A 23,302-nucleotide genomic window follows, 5' to 3' on the forward strand; every position below is an offset into this window, starting at 1 on the left:
CATTTCCATGTGGAGGGGTGTGCAGCAGAATAACGACACTCTTTTCATCTCTACCCTACGTGCTTTTCCTTCCCTGTGGAAAAAGTGACTTGCCTGATAGTGAGTTTGAGAATAGCAACTGGGCATGTGCACATCAGCCTATCCCTTAGTCCTTTCTTCAAGGTTTGTCTGCCTTTAGAGAGCATGCATACTGATTTGCCCTCGACCATGCAGTAAGCTTGGAGGAGTAGGCTCTGTCCCTGTGGACATTGCCTCTATTATAAAATATGCAGTTCAAAATCTACTTCATACTTCTCTAAATGCCAACAAATAATTGTGATTGATTTCTCAATTGTTTATGATCAGAGAATGTGGTCTGCATGATACTGAGTTTTAAAAATGTGTTGGGACAGCCGGGCGCGGTGGCTCACGCCTGTAATCCCAGCACTTTGGGAGGCCGAGGTGGGCGGATCACCTGAGGTCGGGAGCTCCAGACCAGCCTGGCCAACATGGTGAAACCCTATCTCTACTAAAAATGCAAAAATTAGCTGGGCGTGGTGGCGCATGCCTGTAATCCCAGCTACTCAGGAGGCTGAGGCAGGAGAATCGCTTGAACCCGGGAGGTGGAGGTTGCGGTGAGCTGAGATCGCACCATTGAACTCCAGCCTGGGTGACAGAGCGACTCTCTGTCTCAAAAAAAAAAAAAAAAAAAAAGTGTTGAGACTTAATGTCTTATAGTTTTGTCAATTTTGATAATTTTCCATGTGGTCTTCAAAGGTATGTATGCCCTCTAGTTTCTGAGTACAATGTTTTATAGTGTCCACTAGATTAAGCTTGTTAGTTGTGTGGTTCATATATTCTGCATCCATAATGATTTTAAAAATGTGCTTGACCTATTATTTTCTGAGATTATATATCTTAAAATATGCTACTATGATGATGAATATTTCAACTTTTCATTGAAAAATTCACTGGATATTTTTACTTCATATATTTTGAAAATATGTTAGGAGGTTATTTAAGTTTAGAAATATTAGATTTCCTGGTGAATTAAACCTTTTGTAGATATACAGTAGCCCTCTTTAGGATACTTGTCCTTCATATTTAAAAAATATGTACAATTTAAAATTACTATATTTTAAAAAATTTAACAACACTAGTTTCCTTCTTTCTTGGTTAGTATCTGCCTTGTATATCTTTTCCAATCATTTAAAAATGTTTTAATTGTGATAAAATATACATAGCATTAAATTTACCATTAAAATTTTTTTCATTGTACTGCTCAGTAGTGTTAAGTATATTCGCATTGTTGTGCAATCAGTCTCCAGAAATTTTCCATCTAAATTGACACTCTGTACCCATTAAATAACAACTCATATTTCCTCATTCTTTTATTAAACTTTTCTGTATATTTACATTTCAGGAGTATCTTTTACAAACAGGACACACATAGAGTTTTTCTCATTATCCATTCTGATAATCTTTGTCTATTAACTGAAGAATTTAGCTGAATTACATTAATTGTAGTTACTAATATACAGTATTTGAGTTTAATTCTAAAATCTCATGTGGGCTTTCTATTTCACCAGCTCTTCCTCTGCCCTTCCACTTCCCAAGTTCCAACTCTCTTTTGGATTGATTGAGACCTTTTTCTCATTTTATTCCATCCCCTGCCACCCCCAACTAGTATGGAAGATATGTATTATATTTAATTCTTTTAGTGGTTATCCTAGAAAATTTTCACATATATTTAATTTCAGAAAGTTTAAAGTTTATCATTCTCTTCCTTTTTCCAAATAATAAACACAGTTTGAGATACTTTAATTGCTTCCAAATTATATGCTCTTTAGTTCTACCTTAATTTTATGTTATTATAATTTTTCTTCTTTGAATAAAATGTCCTTTATTTATATATTTTTGAATCTTTATGTTAGAATATGTTTATAGTGATCTCAGTTTTTGTCTGTTGGAAAATGTCTTTATTTTGGTGTCAACCTTGAAAGATACTTTTTCTGGACATATGATCCTTGGCTAAAAATTATTTACTTTTATCACCTAAAGATACCGTTTTTTTTTTTTCTAGCTTCCATTGTTATTACTGACAAATCAATTCTCAGCCTTTGTTGGTGATTAGCTTTTTCTGTCTGTCTTCTTTTTTTTTTTTTTTCTGAGATGGAGTCTCGCTCTGTCACCCAGGCTGGAGTGCAGTGGCATGATCTCGGCTCACTGCAAGCTCTGCCTCCCGGGTTCACACCATTCTCCTGCCTCAGCCTCCCGAGTAGCTGGGACTACAGGCACCTGCCACCACGCCCGGCTAATTTTTTTGTATTTTTTTTTTTTTGTATTTTTTTAGTAGAGACGGGGTTTCACCATGTTAGCCAGGATGGTCTCAATCTCCCGACCTCGTGATCTGCCCGCCTCTGCCTCCCAAAGTGCTGGGATTACAGGTGTGAGCCAGCATGCCTGGCCTCTGTCTGGCTCTCTTTAAGAACTCTTTAACATTGATATTCTGCAGTTTCACTCTGTATCTAGGTATAGATTCATTGGATTTCCTGAATCTGTACATCTGTATCTTTATTCGGTGATTGGAATGTTTTAGTTATTTTGCCTCTGAAATTTTGCTCCCCTTTATTCTCTCTCATCTCCTTCTGGAACTTTAAGCAGACAAATATGGGACCTACTCATACTACTCTTTGTGTGTCGATGTCTTATGTATTTTCCTTTACTTTGTTTCTTTACTGCTATTTTGGTAATTTCTTTGTATATATTTTCCAGTTTGCCAGCTCTTTGTTCAGCTTTGTCTAACAACTGTTCAATCCATCCATTAGTAAATTTTGATTATATTTTTATTTTTTGAAGTCTTCATATTCAATTTTGATAGTCTCTTGCTCCTTCAATATTCTTTCAAATCTCTTCTTTTTTTCCTAGACATGCTTTATATGCTGCATACGATAATTGTAATATCTATAGACTGCTGGTCAATGCTGACCACCACACATGGTGGCTTATTTCCTTGTGTGTCTAATGATTTGTGATGAGCAACTCATGAGGTTCTTGTTTAAATAACATTTCTTTAGAGAAAATTTGTGTTTGCAACTGCAAGGTGCCTAGATGAATTATTGACCTAAGTCCAATTTAAACTAAATTTAGATCACACATAAATATAGGCTTGTGGTTAGAAATGTTTAGAGAAGAATTTCCCCTCCACTGTTTTCTATTCCAACTCCAAATGTAGCCAAGAATGACACAAACCAATCTCTTTCTGAAGGATGGTTTTATTTCTTGCCCACCCACTTAGTGGGAGAAGTGTCATCTTTTGGGGATACTGACTTTCTAGAGGGGTCTCCTGTTCAATTTCTCCACCCCATCAGGCCTCAAGCTCTTCTTTTGTTACCTGAACACCACCAAAACTCTAAGTAAACAGGTCAATAGAAGCCTCTAAGTTAAACCCCAAATGTAGAGCTTGCTGCTCCTATATTTCTGGCCTACAATTTATTCCTTTACTTTACAGCCATCTAAGCCATATTTAAAGAAAGAAGGCTTTTACATTAATATAGCCTTTGTAGGTATCTTGTACTAAGAGGAAGCTTTCTGAATGGCTACTCTAATAGTGTCTGAAAAGGGAATCACTCATGCAACTTCTAAAGAATGCTGATCCTAATATCTTAGATATGGAAATCTGCTAACAAAGAGATACATCATCATGAAAAAATTTGAAAGCATTATTATCTGTGATGGCTGAGTAAGCTGTTTTCTGTGAAATCTTATAAACTGTTGAGCTAGAAGATATTTCAGAGATCACCTAGGCCAACATTATCATCGTCAGTGTCCCTTTAACAGTTCAACAAATATGATTATGTGCCCAGAGTAAGCTCTAAAAAGTATGAATAAGTTTTTGCCTTTTCCCTGTGGGGTTAATGGCTTAATAGAGAAAGCAGGCATCTTTCAGGATGGTGTATAATTTTAACAACAGAGGTGTTTTAACAACTATAGAACCACTGAAGAGGAATCTTAATTAATCAGGGAAGGCTTCCTGGAAGAATAATGATCTCATCTTAAAAGTAAAGAAGTAGGAATTAGATGTGATGAAAGGAAAGTAACACTGTATTAGTCAAAGTTCTCCAGAGGAACAGAACTAATAGGATATAAGTATATGTGAAAGGGAGTTTATTAGAAAGAATTGGCTCACATGATCACAGGGTGAAGTCCCATGATAGGCCATCTGCAAGCTGGGGAAGAAAGAAGACAATAGTGGCTCAGTTAAGTCCAAGAGCCTCAAAAACAGGGAAGCCTTCAGTCCGTGGCCAAAGACCTGAGAGCCCCTAGCAAACCACTGGTGTAAGTCCAAGAGTCCAAAGGCCGAAGAACCTGGAGTCTGATGTCCAAGGATAGGAGAAATGGATGGAAGCATCCAGCTCAGGGGAAAGATGATAACTCAGCAAGCCAGCTTATCCCACCTTCTTCCCCCTGCTTTGTTCTAGCCAACTGGAGGGTGCCCACCCTCATTGAGGGTGGGTCTTTCTCTCCCAGTCCACTAACTCAAATGTCAGTCTCCTCTGGCATCACCCTCACAGAGACACCCAGAAACAATACTTTGCCAACTATCTAGGCATCTTTCAATCCAATCAAGTTGACCCTAATATTAACCATCACAAAGACATTTCAAAAGAGGAAATAGGATGGGTCAAGATAAGCAAGTGTGCATCAGTCACACACCATATGAATTATACATAAAAGAATAAATTTACTGGTAGTAAACTTAGGTCACATCTAAAATTTGTGAAGATGTGGATGATGTGAAGCATGTAGATAAATAAATACTGAAAGAGAAAAAACACTTTCTTCGAGATCCTTATTTGCATGGAGATCTTTCTCTATGCAAATAAGACAGAATTAAATGTGGTCAAACTTTGGTTTACCTTTCAATTAAAATGTCTAATTATATATAAATTGACTCAAGTGCTCTTTACTTTAAAATTGTAAAACACTAGAATGACATTTTGAATTCACTAGCTAATTTAAGGAATTTTCATTTTTACATTCTTCTAAAATCAAGAGATGCATATCAAAATATTTAGGAGTGAGCTGTCAGACTGTCTATACTTTAAAAATCTGTAGCAAAAAATAAATTAGATTAACTATTGCAAAATATTAGCAGCTGTCAATTCTAGTTTGTGAGTATATGATTTTCTGTTTTATTTAAGAAAGATTTTTTTAATAAAAGAACATAAGAACATAAAAGTTTTCCTAATGTTTATGAAAGAGAGAAAAGGATATATAAATGCAAATATTCCATTCTAAAACTATTCAAGTACTTAAAAAACACAGACCAAAATATTATTGATCCAAAATATTATTATTTCAAGTGTGGTCACATTTCGTTTGAAAAGAGAAAAACGTTCTCCAAATTTTAGATTGTTCTGTGTAAATGTCATGGTTTGACAAGCTTCACTCATAATTAGTTTGTCCTGGCACACAAAAATAATTACAGAGTTATAATTAATGGTGCTAATTTATAAAGAGAGATGGGGAGCCATTAGTCAATTAATTAGGTCCTTGCCAAATAATGAAAGTATTTACTCACATTGGATGGCAATCTGATCAAGGAGAGAATGCTAGTTAAGATCTCTATTTTTGGCCAGGTGCAGTGGCTCGTGCCTGTAATCCCAACACTTTGGGAGGCTGAGGCGGGCGGATCACCTGAGGTCAGGAGTTCAAGACCAGCCTGACCAATATGGTGAAACCCTATCTCTACTAAAAATACAAAAATTAGCTGGGTGTGGTGGCGGGTGCCTGTAGTCCCAGCTACTTGGGAGGCTGAACAGGAAAACTGCTTGAACTCGGGAGGCGGAGGTTGCAGTGAGCTGAGATGGTGCCGCTAACTCCAGAGTGAGACTCTGTCTCAAAAAAAAAAAAAATCTCCTTTTTCTATGTGAGATTCATGGCTTCTTCAATTTTTTCAACCTTCTGTGAACATCTACTATTCTCTTTGTCAAAGAGCAACCAAAAAAATAAGCATAATCTACAGAAATATTTTGGGAGAGTGTCAGTTTTCTAAAAATTGGGCAGCATGTGTGAGGCAGTATCTTGCAGGGAACGAGAAAGCTGTCTCTTTTAGAGCATGAGGAAACAAAATTTCCATAGCAGTTTTAAAACTATATAATTATAGAATAAACTGGCCATTGGCTTTTGCTAGAAAATAGCACATGACATTGCAGCATACATTTTGGAGGGATATCTAGTTACCGAGAAATAAGAATGTGTGTCCAGGTCCAATTTATGTAATTACACAATAGATACTGGGCACATATCGACTGGACAGTTCAGATATATAAAGACATGTGGCTTGTTAATGAAAAGGTGAATTGAAAGATATCAAGATATACTGTTGAGGGCAAAGTTGTTGGGAGAGGTGGAGTCATTACATTCTGTATAAATGAAAAGGAAAAGATACAAACAACAAAGCAGATAATGGTGGAAAGAGAGGCAGGTGGAGCTGTGCACCAGAATCAGGAGCCAGTGGGATGGGCTCCTGCCTTGCCTGTGATATGTAAAGCTTGGGCTTTTATTATGTGAGCAAAGCAAGGCTTTTTCTAAGAAAAATGTTTTTGGAAAGACATTTTCTTTTCTTATTGCTTCGGCAATGCACAAAGCAAATCAAGTATTTGTTTCTGTGTGATATGGTGGATGCTAAGAAGTTAATTTCAGGTTCATAATTGAATTTATTTTTCTGTAGAGATCAGTGTTTCTGAAAGGTTCTGTTATGCTGACTGTTCAAAACTAAGCAAACAACTTGACAAAATGAACATTAGCTATAACAAAAATTCTCAGCACAGTTAGTGTAACTGGTAACTAAAAAATTGAGAGAGCTATAATGGGTAGTACTTGTGGTGGCAGAATGATGGCCCTCCAAGGATGTCCATGCCCTAATACCTGCTGTTGTGCCTGTGTATGCTGTGTCACATGGCAGAAGGGACTTTGCAGATGGAATTAAGGTTATGGACCTTAAAATGAGGGAGCTTATTCTGGATTGTCTGAGTGGGTTCCATGTGATCATACGGGCCCTTTAAAGTGGAAGAGGAAGGCAAAAGAATCAGAGTTGAAGCAGAAAATGAGAGAGGAGGAGAGATTAAACATGTGAGAAGGACTCAACCTGCCTTGCTGACTTTGAAGATGGAAGAAGGGGGCCAAGCAGCTTCCGGAAGTTGGGAACAGCTCTCAGCTGACAGCTGTCAGCAAAGAAATGGGGACCTTGGTTCTATGTCTGCAAGGAGCTGAATTCTCCCAACCACCCAAGTGAACAAGGAGTCAGATCCTCCCTCAGAGCCTCCAGAGAGGAATGCAGCCCTGCCTAGCCCTTGATTTTGGCCTCACGGGTCTACAAGGAGAGAAACAGCTGAGTCCAGCAGACTGTTGACCTACAGAAATAGTGAAAAAACAAATTTCTGTTATTTTAAGCTGTGAAGTTTGTGGTAATCTGTTACAGTAGCGATGGAAAACTAATACAGCAGTCACTGAAGGTATCTATTTTTGAGAAGTTGGGGTATAATTTGGCTGACAAGCTGTCTTCTTGGAAGTTCAGTTCATCACTAATCGAAAGGAGTCCTGCAAGAGCACAGAGAATTGACACTGAATATTTGTTAGTCCTCCACCAAGTGCCAGGTGCATTCCTGGAATGTGGCTAAAGCTTGAGACAAAACAGGCAAAAATCTCAAGTTTCTTAAATCCTGTGACTTAGGAATATAATAATAAAATAACACCCAATATTGGAAGGTGATGAGAACTCAGGTGAAAAATACAGCAGGAAAAGGTATAAGTAAGATTTTGGGATGCAATTTTAGATAAGCATGTTTAGTCAGAAGTTGACATTTGAGTGAAAATATGAAGGAGGTAAGGGAATAAGTCTGTCTGAGTGAGAGGGCAGACCCTATGGGCACTTCAGGCATTATAAAAACTTATGTTTTGAGATGGGGAGCTGTTGGAGGATTTGGGGCTATTGTGTCAAAAATAAAGGAAAGAAAGTGTGAAGCAGGTTTACTGTGCACTAGTTACCAACTTGTCTGAGTCCAGTGAGGCAGAATACCCAGTGCATGAGTTATATGAAACGGGTTTATTACTCACAGGTAGGCAGCAAGGAACAACAGAAGCCTAGGAGTCATTGGGAACTGGTGCCCCACGGTTCGGGAAAGCTGCCTGGGCTGGATAGAATCTCAACTGCTCATGACCTGCGTGCACCACAGCAGAGGGACCCCATAAAACAGCCCAACCCTGATTACATACCTCAGGGAACACAGAGTGCACTGGGCTAATGTCTGGAGACATCCTGTTTCTGGGAGGGCTTGGAACTGAGTCTGGACTGTTCCAGGCAGTTCCTCACCCCTTATCTCAGTAGGTTGCATTCCCAGCACATTCTATAGTTATTCTTGAGAACTACAAAAAAAAGGGACAGAGAGAATTGGGTTCATCCAATGCCACCCAGAGAACTGTCCTGCAGAAAGAAATGTTGGAATCAGGAGCGCCAGTCATAGACTGTTGCACTCATTCAGGTTGGAGATGAAGTGGCTTGGACTATCGTGGTGATAGTAGATGTTGTGAGAAGTGGTGAAGTTCTGGATTCATCTTGAGAAGAGTAGAGTTCATGAGAATGTTGTTTGAGATGAATGTTAGACTCAAGGAGAAGTACTGGTAAAATGATAAACCTGAGTCTTGGGGCTTGCCAGTGAAGTGCGCTGCTTCAGGTGTTATGATCTTTAAAAACAGTTTTCAAGAATCTAGTGTAAAAATGTAGTTACAACTTTGGTGGTCAGAAAAACTTTATCACAGAAGTGGTTCACAATGATTTCCAATGTTTCTTATAAATTAATTGCTATAGCTACCAAAACAAGTATGCTGGAATAATTTGAATATTTTTGATGTATGCAAAGCAAATGTTCCTATGAATGAGGCTTTGATGAAGCACACAGATGAATTTTGGGACATTTGCATCATATCTATTCTATCTAGTTTCAAAAACTACCAATTTGTTTTAATTTTGCTACAGATAATGACCTAAAATTTTGTTTTTTGAATGCATTTGTTCTCTGGTTCTAACTACATTTTTCTTTGTTTATTTGCTTTAATTTTTTTTTCTCATTAGAAGGTAATTGTTTCCCTGAATGGGATGGACTCATTTGTTGGCCCAGAGGAACAGTGGGGAAAATATCGGCTGTTCCATGCCCTCCTTATATTTATGACTTCAACCATAAAGGTATTGACTTTTTCTGAAATGATTAATTTAAAACAAACATTTACTTGTCCATTTTCTTGATAATAGATTCTAAGGGAACTGAGCGATCTCAGCATCTTTCATGTCTTTACAGGAGTTGCTTTCCGACACTGTAACCTCAATGGAACATGGGATTTTATGCACAGCTTAAATAAAACATGGGCCAATTATTCAGACTGCCTTCGCTTTCTGCAGCCAGATATCAGCATAGGAAAGGTAATGGAATTTCTCTATTTGTGAATTCCTAAGGGAAAGCAGAATAATGTTTTGATGCAATTCTCAATTGCTAGCCATTATATATAAAAACCCTCTTATTCCACGACACAAGGATCATAAAAGATAAAAGCAATGTTGCAATCTTTTCAGATGAATATCAATCATTCTGGTATTTTCTATAGCCTAGAGCTACCTGGCTGAGATACATACATCCATACTTATACCTGTGTGTGTGTTATGTTTATTATGTTAGATTGCATTGTTTACATTGCATTATATTATGCTATATTATGAATAAAAATCCCAATAGGTAGTTAGTAACATGATTCATGATTTCTTCTTAGTTACCTATGAATGGCTACATCTCATCTGTATATTCCAGAAGGACCTTTGCGTTTTAGAGGTGTATTTTCCACCTCATAAGATTTACCAATAGATGATCTCATTAGCATATAAAAGATTAGAGTTTTAGGATTAAAGGGGAGCAAGGGGCATCATGTAAATCTTCCAGCACAATATATTAATTTCAGAGATGTGAGTCAACTGAGAACCAGAGATTAGGTGTTTGTCAAAGTGACATAGCTCGGTGGCAAGAGGGTTTAATGTAGAGCCCTTATGTCCTAATTTCACATCAGTGCTGTTTCCAGTATAGAAATCATATGTAAACTTTGGGATATTCTAGAGAGTTACTTTTAAGTTATTAAAGTTGGTTTAAAAGTCATGTTTAAATTTATATCACTTAGACCTCGTGAGTAAAAATGCATGATGATATATGCATATGATGCTAAGAGTGAATGTGATAAATTAGCTTTATGAAAACCCTGAGAATAGTCCATCATACATAAACTCTTCGAATTTTTGACATATTTCTTTATGTCTGGTGATGTTTTGGGGAGGTGGCGGGGAGAACAGCAGCAAGAGAAGTAGTGAGTTGAAGGTTTCTTTGATTTTGCATTAATAGAACTTCCTGTCTTAACTTTCTACCTTAATGAGTTCTTTAGGAATTGGCAGAAAGACTTTCAGTTATCTGTTTAATTGTTGAAAAGCTTCTTAGATAAAATAAGTCAATATGGGGAGATTGTTAAGTACTCTACAATGGAACTAACATAAGTAACATCAACATTCAGTTAAGCTAAAATGCTTCAAAAGAATTTCAGTCTCATTGATAGAAACAAACATTCACTGATACTTAGTGTACTCTGTGATTATCTTCATTTTTGCATTACATGATGAAAAATGCAAACCTTTCAGAGGTGTTAATGGCCATTAAATCATGGTTTTATTTATACTGAACTCTAATCTTATAACCATTTTCTGTGATTACTGTGTATTTTAAGAATAAAAATAACTAAAGATGATTGATGTACTCAATATATATACTAGTTTATGTAAAATGATTTAAAAGTTAATAGAAAATTTGAAGAATTGTGTTAGTATAATTTAATCTCCTTAATTAAAAACACAAAAAATGTTTTCTATTGTTTGCAACCTTTAAGTAATAATTTGGAAAAACCCAAGAAAACAAAATATGTCTAATAAGAAAACTAGATATCTCCTGATGGTTTGACACACAGTAGGGCAAAATGATATTACTTATTTGTGAGATATAAATTATTAATAGTTAATAAAATTTTTTATAAGGAAGGAAAAGCAAAAAACTAAAAAAGTGTAAATTTAGAATAAATGCCACATTTTTATCAGGAAAACAAGACTAAGATATTTTTGAGCACTATTTTTTTCTCTAAATTTTTATATAATTGGCTTGTCAAAATGAGGTAATTATTTTAGTTAAAAAAAGGGAAGGAATTCTAATGATAAATCACAAGATTATTAAATTTTTTAGAGTGTGATATTTAAAACAGTAGCATACCGTAGAAACTACCATATAATACATCTCCTATCCAAAGGCTAGATGTACTTTTGGAAAGCCATTTAGCAGTATATATTTAAAAACTTCAAAGGAATAATAGTTTTTGATCTTATAAATTTACTTCTAAAATCAAGCATAAGGATTTAGAATGGGGGAACTGAATGGAAAAAAATGTTCATTGAACAAATGATTATTATAATGAATGTTTCAACGAGTTTAAATTTCTAATGAAGAACTGGTTAAATAAGTGCAAATATATGCATATAAATTTTATAAAGAGTTTGCAGCCTTGGGCAATTATTTTGTCACACAAAAAATTCAGGAATAAACTTGTATATAAATTGAGAATGCAGATGCTTAAAATAACAGGCAATGCTTCACAGAAATAGAATGAAATGAAATAGATGAAGTACTAGCTGGGCATAGTGGCCTGTGTCTGTAGTTGCAGCTACTTGGGAGTCTGGGGCGGGAGTTCAAGATCAGCCTGGGCAACATAGGGAGATGCCATCTCTTAAAATCATAACAATAACAACTTCAAGAAATATGTGAAGTACATGAAGTACTAACAGTGTTTCTTTCTGATTGGTTAGAATTTGTAAGATTTTTTTTCTCCTCTCTTTTATGTTTTACACATTATTCAAATATTTTCTATGAAAAGTTTTACTATTTTATTAAGAGAAAATAATAAGTAGTTAATTTTTTTTTAAAAGAAACAAGAGGCAAAGTCTTCCTGCTTCCAGTCAGATTGTAGGCAGTCGCAACAATAAGTTGGCTTAGATGCAAAATTAATAATTTGTAAAAATGAGTTGAGGATGCCAAGAAATCTAAATGAACTAAATTCCAGAAATGGGCAAACCCTTCCTATGAGAGAAGAGACCCATGGCTGCGTGTATCCCTAGGACCACAGTAGAAGGGGAGAAAACAGGCTATTGAAGGGGACAAAGAGAAAAGAGACAAGCTTTTATACCAATAGCAGACAAGGGCTAGCATAAAGAGTTAGAATCCCAAGGAGTAAGCCCTAGTCTTAGTGAGCTATAATCCACCAGGCAATTCTTTGCCATGAGGTCTTCACCGAGTGCGTGGGGGAAGTATGCCAAAGGCTGGGGCAGGCAGAGGGCTCAGAGAAATTCCTTGAGATGTGCACAGGGCTCTCACAGAGTGAAAGGCAGCAGTTGGCTGAAAGCATGGATCAGGACAGAGGAGCTGAGAGGCATCCCTTGAGGCACAGGGGGCCCTCACTAACTGCATGACTGATGCAGCCCACAGGCCAGGAGAAGGGCAGGGAAGCCGAGACAAATCCCCTAGAGATGCATAGTTCCCACTGAGCACAAGGCAGCAGCCAATTGCAAGACCAGGCCCCTGGAACTTCTGAGTAACCACCTTCAAGTTGGGGTTCCCACGAACCCCTCTTTAGGCTTGATTAATTGCTAGAACAGCTCACAAAACTCTGAGAAACACTTACGTTTCCTATATATTATTATAAAGGATATTTTAAAGGATACAAATAAACAGCCAGGTGAAGAGACATATAGGGCGAAGTCTGGAAGAGTCTGAAGTGCAGGAGCTTCTGTTCCGGTGGAGTTGGGGTGCACCACCCTTCTGGTAAATGGATGAGTTCTGGTTCACCTTCCTGCAAGCCTCCGTAAATTCAGCTGTCTAGCAGCTCTTTATATCCCATTTTCTTGGCCCTTTTTTTTTTTTTTTTTTTTTTTCTTTTTTATTGATCATTCTTGGGTGTTTCTCGCAGAGGGGGATTTGGCAGGGTCACAGGACAATAGTGGAGGGAAGGTCAGCAGATAAACAAGTGAACAAAGTTCTCTGGTTTTCCTAGGCAGAGGACCCTGCGGCCTTCCGCAGTGTTTGTGTCCCTGGGTACTTGAGATTAAGGAGTGGTGATGACTCTTAACGAACATGCTGCCTTCAAGCATCTGTTTAACAAAGCACATCTTGCACCGCCCTTAATCCATTCAACCCTGAGTGGATACAGCACATGTTTCAGAGAGCACAGGGTTGGGGGTAAGGTCACAGATCAACAGGATCCCAAGGCAGAAGAATTTTTCTTAATACAGAACAAAATGAAAAGTCTCCCATGTCTACCTCTTTCTACACAGACACAGCAACCATCCGATTTCTCAATCTTTTCCCCACCTTTCCCCCCTTTCTATTCCACAAAACCGCCATTGTCATCCTGGCCCGTTCTCAATGAGCTGTTGAGTACACCTCCCAGATGGGGTGGTGGCCGGGCAGAGGAGCTCCTCACTTCCCAGTAGGGGCGGCCGGGCAGAGGCGCCCCTCACCTCCCGGACGGGGCGGCTGGCCGGGCGGGGGGCTGACCCCCCCCACCTCCCTCCCGGACGGGGTGGCTGGCCGGGCGGGGGGCTGACCCCCCACCTCCCTCCCGGACAGGGCGGCTGGCCGGGCAGAGGGGCTCCTCACTTCCCAGTAGGGGCGGCCGGGCAGAGGCGCCCCTCACCTCCCGGACAGGGTGGCTGGCCGGGCGGCGGGCTGATCCCCCCACCTCCCTCCCGGACGGGGCGGCTGGCCGGGCGGGGGGTTGACCCCCCCACCTCCCTCCCGGACGGGCGGCTGGCCGGGCGGGGGGCTGACCCCCCACCTCCCTCCCGGACGGGGCGGCTGGCCGGGCGGGGGGCTGACCCCCCCACCTCCCTCCCGGACGGGGCGGCTGGCCGGGCGGGGGGCTGACCCCCCCACCTCCCTCCCGGACGGGGCGGCTGGCCGGGCGGGGGGCTGATCCCCCCACCTCCCTCCCGGACGGGGCGGCTGGCCGGGCGGGGGGCTGATCCCCCCACCTCCCTCCCGGACGGGGCGGCTGGCCGGGCGGGGGGCTGACCCCCCACCTCCCTCCCGGACGGGGCGGCTGGCCGGGCGGGGGGCTGACCCCCCCACCTCCCTCCCGGACGGGGCGGCTGGCCGGGCGGGGGGCTGACCCCCCCACCTCCCTCCCGGATGGGGCGGCTGGCCGGGCAGAGAGGCTCCTCACTTCCCAGAAGGGGCGGCCGGGCAGAGGCGACCCTCACCTCCCGGACGGGGCGGCTGGCCGGGCCGGGGGCTGACCCCCCCACCTCCCTCCCAGACAGAGCGGCTGGCCGGGCAGAGGGGCTCCTCACTTCCCAGTAGGGGCGGCTGGGCAGAGGCGCCCCCCCCACCTCCTGGACAGGGCGGCTGGCCGGGCAGGGGGCTGATCCCCCCACCTCCCTCCCGGACGGGGCGGCTGGCCAGGCGGGGGGCTGATCCCCCCACCTCCCTCCCGGACGGGGCGGCTGGCCTGGCGGGGGGCTGACCCCCCCACCTCCCTCCCGGATGGGGCGGCTGGCCGGGAGGGGGGCTGACCCCCCCACCTCCCTCCCGGACGGGGCGGCTGGCCGGGCAGGGGGCTGACCCCCCCACCTCCCTCCCGGACGAGGCGGCTGGCCGGGCAGAGGGGCTCCTCACTTCCCGGTAGGGGCGGCCGGGCAGAGGTGCCCCTCACCTCCCGGACGGGGCGGCTGGCCGGGCGGGGGGCTGACCCCCCCACCTCCCTCCCAGACGAGGAGGGAGGACGCTCCTCACTTCTCAGACGGGGTGGCTGCCGGGCGGAGGGGCTCCTCACTTCTCAGACGGGGCGGTTGCCAGGCAGAGGGTCTCCTCACTTCTCAGACAGGGCGGCCGGGCAGAGACACTCCTCACATCCCGGACGGGGCGGCAGGGCAGAGGTGCTCCCCACATCTCAGACGATGGGCGGCCGGGCAGAGACGCTCCTCACTTCCCAGATGTGATGGCGGCCGGGAAGAGGCGCTCCTCACTTCCTAGATGGGATGGCGGCCGGGCAGAGACGCTCCTCACTTTCCAGACTGGGCAGCCAGGCAGAGGGGCTCCTCACATCCCAGACGATGGGCAGTCAGGCGGAGACGCTCCTCACTTCCCAGACGGGGTGGCTGCCAGGCAGAGGCTGCAATCTTGGCACTTAGGGAGGCCAAGGCAGGCGGCTGGGAGGTGGTTGTAGCGAGCCGAGATCACGCCACTGCACTCCAGCCTGGGCGCCATTGAGCACTGAGTTAACGAGACTCCGTCTGCAATCCCGGCACCTCGGGAGGCCGAGGCTGGCGGATCACTCGCGGTTAGGAGCTGGAGACCAGCCCAGCCGACACATCGAAACCCCGTCTCCACCAAAAAAATACGAAAACCAGTCAGGCGTGGCGGCGCACGCCTGCAATCGCAGGCACTCGGCAGGCTGAGGCAGGAGAATCGGGCAGGGAGGTTGCAGTGAGCTGAGATGGCAGCAGTACCGTCCAGCTTCGGCTCGGCATCAGAGGGAGACCGTGGAAAGAGGGGAGAGGGGAGAGGGGAGAGGGGGGAGGGGGGAGGGGAGAGGGGAGAGGGGAGAGGGGAGAGGGGAGAGGGGAGAGGGAGCTCTCGGCCCTTTTATGGAGGCTTCATTGGATTAGCCTGATTGAAACATGGAAAACGCTTGTTGAGTTTCCCCATTTAGTCTATTAGTATTAGATTACATCCTTTTTGTCCAATCACATTTCTACACCATTGTCCAATCTTAAAAGATCCCATACTGTATAATTCTACTTATATGACATTTATGAAATGACAAAATTATAGAGACAGAAAACAGATTAATGGTTGCCAGGTGTTTGGCATGGTGGAGAGGAGGAGGTGTCACCATAAGGGACAGAACAAGGAGAACTTTGTGCTGGTGAAATAGTTCTGTACTTGATTACAGTAATGGTTACAAAAATGTACATATGATAAAATGACATAGAACTATAAATATGCGTGTTGCATCAATATTAAATTTCTGGTTTTGATATTTTAGTAGAATTATGTAAGATGTAAGCTTTGGAGAATACTGGGTGAAGGGAACCTGGGGCTTTTCTTACACTATTTTCTACTTCCTTTGAATCTATAATTATTTTAAAACAAAATAATTGAAAAGTAATGAACCATTTATACATGTAACAATATTGATAAATATAAAAAACAGTATGTTGATAAAAAAGTATATACTGTAACATGTAATCCTAAGAAGTCTAAGAATAGTCAAGGGGTATATGAAGTATGTGAACAGAGAAAGCTAATTTGTGGTGACAGATATTGGAACAGTGATTTCCTGGGGGTGGATAGCGGGTGTTTTTTTGACTAGCAAGGGGCACAAATGAACTTGGTTTGTCAAAACCTATCAAAATGCTCACTCCAGATCTCTACATTTTATTGCATGCAAATTACAGCTCAAAAAAGTTAAAGAGAATTAGAAATAAGATTCCAAAAATGACATGCTATTTCTTTGCCAGTTTATTGGTAAAATAGTCCCATATCATACATGAGCATCTCTTCCCTTGCAGCAAGAATTCTTTGAACGCCTCTATGTAATGTATACTGTTGGCTACTCCATCTCTTTTGGTTCCTTGGCTGTGGCTATTCTCATCATTGGTTACTTCAGGTGAGTGATGCCTATCACTTTTTCCATGAAGGGACACATTGTCTTTCCTATCCAGAGAAGACATAGCGGTCTCACAATATTTTCCAAATGTTTTCCTCAAATGCAAGTTTTTGAATTCAGCCTAATGTTATTATGTTATTTGACAATTAATTTTTCATGACAAATTCAGGGTTCTTTGTTTAAAAACTTAAAGTATCAAAGTAGTATGAAACCTTTAAGCCAATAAGTATGTATTGCAGTATATTTGTTGCAAAGTAAGACAGCATCGAATTGAATGAGTTCCGGAGAGATTTTGGTGCTATTGGACAAAAATTCATCTTAAATAATCTCCCAAATTATTGGATATCAGCACATAAAGAAATAGTATTTATTGCTTTTGTTATGGTTTATTTTCTATCCACTTTAACATGTGTCCAATTCCATTCAACTTAATCTAAATCATTACAAAATTTTGAGCACCAATTTAGTCGGCCCTTCATATACTGGGATTTCACATCCCCAGATTCAACAGACTGTGGATGGAAAATACTCAGAAAAAAAAGTTTGGTTGTGTTCATACTGAACATTTACATACTTATTTTTTGGGTCATTTTTCTCTAAACAATACAGTATAACATCTATTTACATAGCATTCACATTGTATTTGGTATTATAAGTAATCTAGGGATGATTTAAAGTAACAAGATGATGTACATAGGTTATGTGCAAATACTGCACTATATCATATAAAGGACTTGAGTATCTGCAGATTTTGGAATTTGTGTGGAGTCTCGAACCAGTCCCTGCTGGAGGGGAGCAGGCTGGTTGGTGGTGGCAGCAGTTGCCCTGAGTGTTTCCCCCATTTTTAATTTTATCCAAATTTAAATACTGAATATTTCTCTCCGTAGACGATTGCATTGCACTAGGAACTATATCCACATGCACTTATTTGTGTCTTTCATGCTGAGAGCTACAAGCATCTTTGTCAAAGACAGAGTAGTCCATGCTCACATAGGAGTAAAGGAGCTGGAGTCCCTAATAATGCAGGATGACCCACAAAATTCCATTGAGGCAACTTCTGTGGACAAATCACAATATGTAAGTGTTTTCACCATTTTCTCTCATTACTAATTTGTATAACACTACAAATAAGTACAATTTTACAGTCCACTAAACATGTTAACTTGCTTTTACTTATCTCTGAACTAACTAAAATGGATTATCAATTTGTATAGTGATGTTTTCTCCCTCAATTCTGTCCTTTCATGTCTAATCAATCATTTTATTAAAAGTTCTTGGGTTTTTTCCTCAAGAATATTCTGAAATGGAAACTGCAAAACGCACAAGATTGAAATGGTATTTGGCGTAGGCACCACAGCAACTGTCATGGGGCTCACCACTTTCGAAAGTAAAAAACCCATCAGCAAAACCAGAAGCTTGCAATTTAAAAGCCCATGATATTTATTTAGTCCCTTTACTGAGTACTCGAAGACTTGTTCCAATATAAAATTTTATGTTACTTGATTCTGCTCTTGAATGTCCTGGTGGTAGTAAATAGATTGATCCAATAATTCACTCAATTAGATCATTGAAGCAATATATCTGAAATTAGGTATAGTAGATTGATTGTCTTGATGGTGTGAATTAATACCCTGTCTGGATCTGTGCCTTTGCCTTGTAACTTTATAGTCCCTGCTGATTCTGATTCTGGGCTGGCACTGAGACTTGCTTTCCCCAACAGAAGGAAGTGGACACAATAGTGTAGCAGTTGAGAGTAGACCTCTACTCAGTGAGCCTAGCCAAGACAAGCCTAGCCCAGATCAGCCGAACTACTCAGCCCATCCACAGATTTATAAGATATGTTTAATGTTTATTGTTGTAAGTCACTAACTTTGGGGGCAGCTTGTTTTGCAGCAATAGCTGCATAAAAGACCAAAATAAAATAAATGCAAGCTAAAAATATGGGTAACATTTTCTTCTTTATACTTTTCTATATGTTCCTAATTTTCTGTGATGGTCATGTATTATTTTTATAAAGTGAAAAAATTGAGAAAAGGTGATTTTTTTTGGTAACTTCTTAAAGAAAAAACTTATTTTAAAAATAGAATCAAGTTCATAGTCTTGAAAAATGATGCATTAAAATAACTGTTTTGGCCTCTCAACAGTTTTGACTTTACTGTGTAAAGGAGACATATTAGCCTGAAAAAGAAACTGAAGACTTGTTTTTTAGTGGTCTAATGTTGGCATCCAGTACAACAAAGTGTTCTAATATGATGAAATTCTGGTTTATTTGTAATAGATCGGGTGCAAGATTGCTGTTGTGATGTTTATTTACTTCCTGGCTACAAATTATTATTGGATCCTGGTGGAAGGTCTCTACCTGCATAATCTCATCTTTGTGGCTTTCTTTTCGGACACCAAATACCTGTGGGGCTTCATCTTGATAGGCTGGGGTAAGACATTTATATCTCTGTTCCTTTCAAACTGGATGATGCATTTGATGACATTCTGTCATGCCCATCATTAGCATCCCTACAGCCATTTTCCTGAAACAATCCCTCCCATTCTTATTTTTTATCTCCCTTTCTTTTATTGTTCTATTCTTAGACAAAAATAATTAAGATCAAGTCTATAATTCTCCCAGTGGTGACAAACTTTTAAAGTTATTTGTGGCTGGTGTTCTTAGGCCAGATTCTTGAGAGGATTCTTTGGAGGAAATATAAGAGAACTCATTGTAAGCCATACACATGTAAAACTAAATGTCAGTGTTCTGCTTTATCAATAATTTCATCTTAAAATTTCTTATTTTTGAATTTCTAAGCTATAATGATATATTTTTGGTTTGTATTTCTAGGTCATATGATGAGAATGCCAGAAATGAATTTGTAGGACCATCCTGACTGTATTTAACAAATACAAATTACAAACTAATTATGTGGACTTACCATGTGTTTTAGAAGGAAATTATTCAAATTACTTCTGGCATAAGTAATTAAAAAAGTATTCAGTTCTCATTTCAAAAATGATTTAGCAGTACAAGGGGGATTACTGGATTAGACACTGACTCAACATGACATGGAGAAAAGAAATTGTTTGCTTGTTAAAAATTAAGGGAAATTAAAACTCATATGTGGTGAAACTTGAGAAGAGGTTGGAGATTAACAGTTGCAGATCTCAATTGCTATTTTAATATTTAAATTAGGAGGTGCTCAGCATAGGAAAAAAATTCACTAAGTAGCTCACGACTAAATTTGGAGGTTTTTTTCCTCTCCAAAATAAGAATATGCCTTTGCCTATTTTGCCTTAACTTTTTTTCTTAACAACTGAAATGCGAAGTAAAGAATGCTGAACTTTCTGCTAGCTAATTAATAACCTTTAAGAAGACAAAGAAAATCAATTTACTGTTAAACTTATTATGAAATAATCATCACAATTAAAGTTGTATTTTTGTAGACAGCTTGTCTGTTTTAAGGCTCTTTCTTATCTTTGACTAGCAGTTACTGAAAATAAAAAAGATAATATTTTGCTTTTTTAGGATCCTTTGGAAATTTTCTTGACAATTTGTGGTAGTTTGCCTTCCTTCAAATCAAAATTATATCTGTGAACCCACATAATTATTAGGAGTTGGAAAAGGTGTTGATAGAAAATTCAATAATGAATGTAGACATTTGTTTATTTGGGTTATATTTTATTTTTCAAATTTCTTCATCATTGCTTACATTTTTAATAAATTCTTTTTTTCTCTTTATTTATGCCTTGATAGCTACCTGGTGCAAGCCTCCTTATTAACTCTTTATTTGGGCTTTATCACTCAGTCTGTCTCTCCTTACAGTTAGGAGTTTGTCCCACCGAATCTCAGAAAACACAAATCTTTCTATGAAAAAGAGAATGTAAAGAAAAGCTAAGGTGCTAGTGAGCTTCTATGCAAGTATGGTTTCTTACCTTCCTTTACAGCTTTTATTAATTTGCCCACAAAAGTTTAGGCATAGAAATGACAACTACAATAGAAATCTTCATTTCATGAAATAGTTTGAGAACACACATGAAAACCAGTTGACTTTTCATGGAAACTGTCTGTGAAAGCATTTTACACGCCACATTTTGCTCACTTAATTAGCCACAAGTCAAAAGAGTAATAACTATTCTTCATGGAATTATGGTTCTACAGCTAGTCTGTCTTCTGACTTTCTCTTTGCATTTCCATTCTTTAAAAATATACTCTAGTCTAGGGCATATATAATGAAAATAATAGTAGTATTCTTTTAAGATTCTCTGTCTGCTCCTAAAACACAGCTATCACTGAATGAAGTACATATCAAAATCTGTTTGATTTATGGATTGTCTTTCTCTTATCTCAACACTGAGAGACTGATTTAAAAACATTATTTATATATCTGACTCATTTTTCTAAATTCATTTTCTAAATGATCAAAAACATTATATATGCTTTGCAGGATACTTTGCTAGAATAACTGAGAGCGAGTCCAATTTTATACTTACTTCCAATGATGCCATTTACTGGCTTCATTAGAGCAGAGAACTTGCTTAAATTCCTTTGTTACTCATTTGGACCCAAATGTTTATAACTTTAAGCTCTTTTCAGCTAGATAAATACTCAGAACTCTGTTAGTCACATTGTAGTAATGTGTGGAGTTACACTTATATTGATTGTGATAATCCTTTTCTTTTTAAATGTTTTATTATTTTATTTCTTATTATTTGTTAGAGATGTGGTCTTATTATGTTGCCCAGGCTGGTCTTGAACCCCTGGCCTCAAGCAATCCTCCTGCCTCGGCCTCTCAAAGTGCTGGGATTACAGATGTGAGCGACCGTGTGCAATCTGATTGTGATGATTCTTAAAAATAAATTGGAAGGAGGCTGGGCGCAGTGGCTCACGCCTGTAATCCCAGCACTTTGGGAGGCCGAGGCCGGCGGATCATGAGGTCAGGAGATTGAGACCATCCTGGCTAACACGGTGAATCCCTGCCTCTACTAAAAATACAAAAAATTAGCCAGACGTGCTGGCAGGCGCCTGTAGTCCCAGCTACTCAGGAGGCTGAGGCAGGAGAATGGCGTGAACCCAGGAGGTGGAGCTTGCAGTGAGCTGAGATCGCGCCACTGCATTCTAGCCTGGGTGACAGAGCGAGACTCCATCTCAAAAAAAAACAAAAAGAAAAATAAATAAATAAATAAATAAATAAATAAATAAATAGGAAGGAAAGGAAATGACAATCTGAAGAAGAATAGGTGTCATATCTGACCTTTACTAAATTAAGGACAAATATTTAAAATAACTGTTTTTACATTTTATTATTATAAAACAAGATGCATAGAGAATAAAGGTGAATACTAGTGATAACTGTTTCTTTTCTTTCAACCAAGCACATTGTTATTTTCCCCATCCTTGTCTCAGTTTTCCCATAAATAAGGTGCTTTATTCTTAGTTCCATTTTATTTCAACTACACATTTTCCTCTATTTTAATTCTGTATGTAAAAGATATCTCTTTTTTTTATTGTTACTAAATATGGTAATTTGCTTCTATATTAGTAGCCATCCTTAATTTTCAACTGTCAGATGAAACACCAGTATGTACATATCATCATATAAAAGCACCTATCCTAGTAATACCATCTTACATAGAATATTTTCACATAATATGTTCCCTGAAAATAATCAGGAAACAGTCCCACACTCCCATTTTATTCCCTTTGTAAAATATCTTAATCCAGCAAACATTTTTTGATCATCCACTTGGCAGTAAGTGTTTAAACACAGAGACATGTGTTAAAGTCTCCCACACAAGATGCATGCACTCTGACCCTTTAGGTTATTTTGTTTGTTTTCTTGTTGTGATCATATGTATCATATTCAACATTTTTAATTTGTAGTTATTTTAAAGTTAATTTAAAGTTTTGTCTTCACAAAATTTATTTATTTTGTATTGACGTGTCTTATGAAAATAACTCCACTTTGGGAGGCTGAGGTGGGCGGATCATGAGGTCAGGAGATCGAGACCATCCTGGCTAACATGGTGAAACCCCGTCTCTACTAGCCGGGCGTGGCAGCGTGAGCCTGCAGTCCCAGCTGCTGGGGAGGCTGAGGCAGGAGTATGGTGTGAACCTGGGAGGCGGAGCTTGCAGTGAGCCGGGATCATGCCACTGCACTCCAGCCTGGGTGACAGAGCAAGAATCCGTCTCAAAAAAAAAAAAGAAAATAACTCAACTTTCAGTAAATGCACATACTAGATAACATTTAAATTTATATTAAATTTACTTAATTTAACATTTAAATTTAAAACAACATTTACATGTCAAGTATTTTTGCCTTTATTTCTGTGTTCTAAATTATGTAACAATTCATATTAAGACTCGTGATAAAAAATTCTTAAAGGATCCCAAAGTAGTTTTCTGTTCTTTATTCTTCCATGGTAGTCTCTATGCTAGTCTTATGCATAAGATTCTCTAAGAAGATGAGAAAAGCAATTCTATGAAGACGTAATGCCTATGTACGATATTTGACATAATTATCATCTAAAACATAAT

The 23,302-nt window shown here is 39.8% G+C and overlaps 1 protein-coding gene across 2 annotated transcripts in view; it reads left to right on the forward strand.

Moving 5' to 3' along the window:
• PTH2R (parathyroid hormone 2 receptor) overlaps nucleotides 1-23,302 on the forward strand; it is a 142,620-nt gene that overhangs the window by 73,273 nt on the left and 46,045 nt on the right. For both annotated transcript variants that reach the window (XM_003820822.6, XM_008974287.4), the window contains exons 3-7: nucleotides 9,116-9,226; nucleotides 9,339-9,460; nucleotides 16,682-16,779; nucleotides 17,667-17,856; nucleotides 19,058-19,211. In XM_003820822.6, coding sequence (XP_003820870.2) covers nucleotides 9,383-9,460; nucleotides 16,682-16,779; nucleotides 17,667-17,856; nucleotides 19,058-19,211 — 520 coding nt within the window. In that variant the 5' untranslated portion in view covers nucleotides 9,116-9,226; nucleotides 9,339-9,382. The remainder of the gene's footprint in view (nucleotides 1-9,115; nucleotides 9,227-9,338; nucleotides 9,461-16,681; nucleotides 16,780-17,666; nucleotides 17,857-19,057; nucleotides 19,212-23,302) is intronic.

Source organism: Pan paniscus, chromosome 13 (assembly GCF_029289425.2).
Source record: "Pan paniscus chromosome 13, NHGRI_mPanPan1-v2.0_pri, whole genome shotgun sequence".
NCBI lineage: Eukaryota > Metazoa > Chordata > Mammalia > Primates > Hominidae > Pan > Pan paniscus.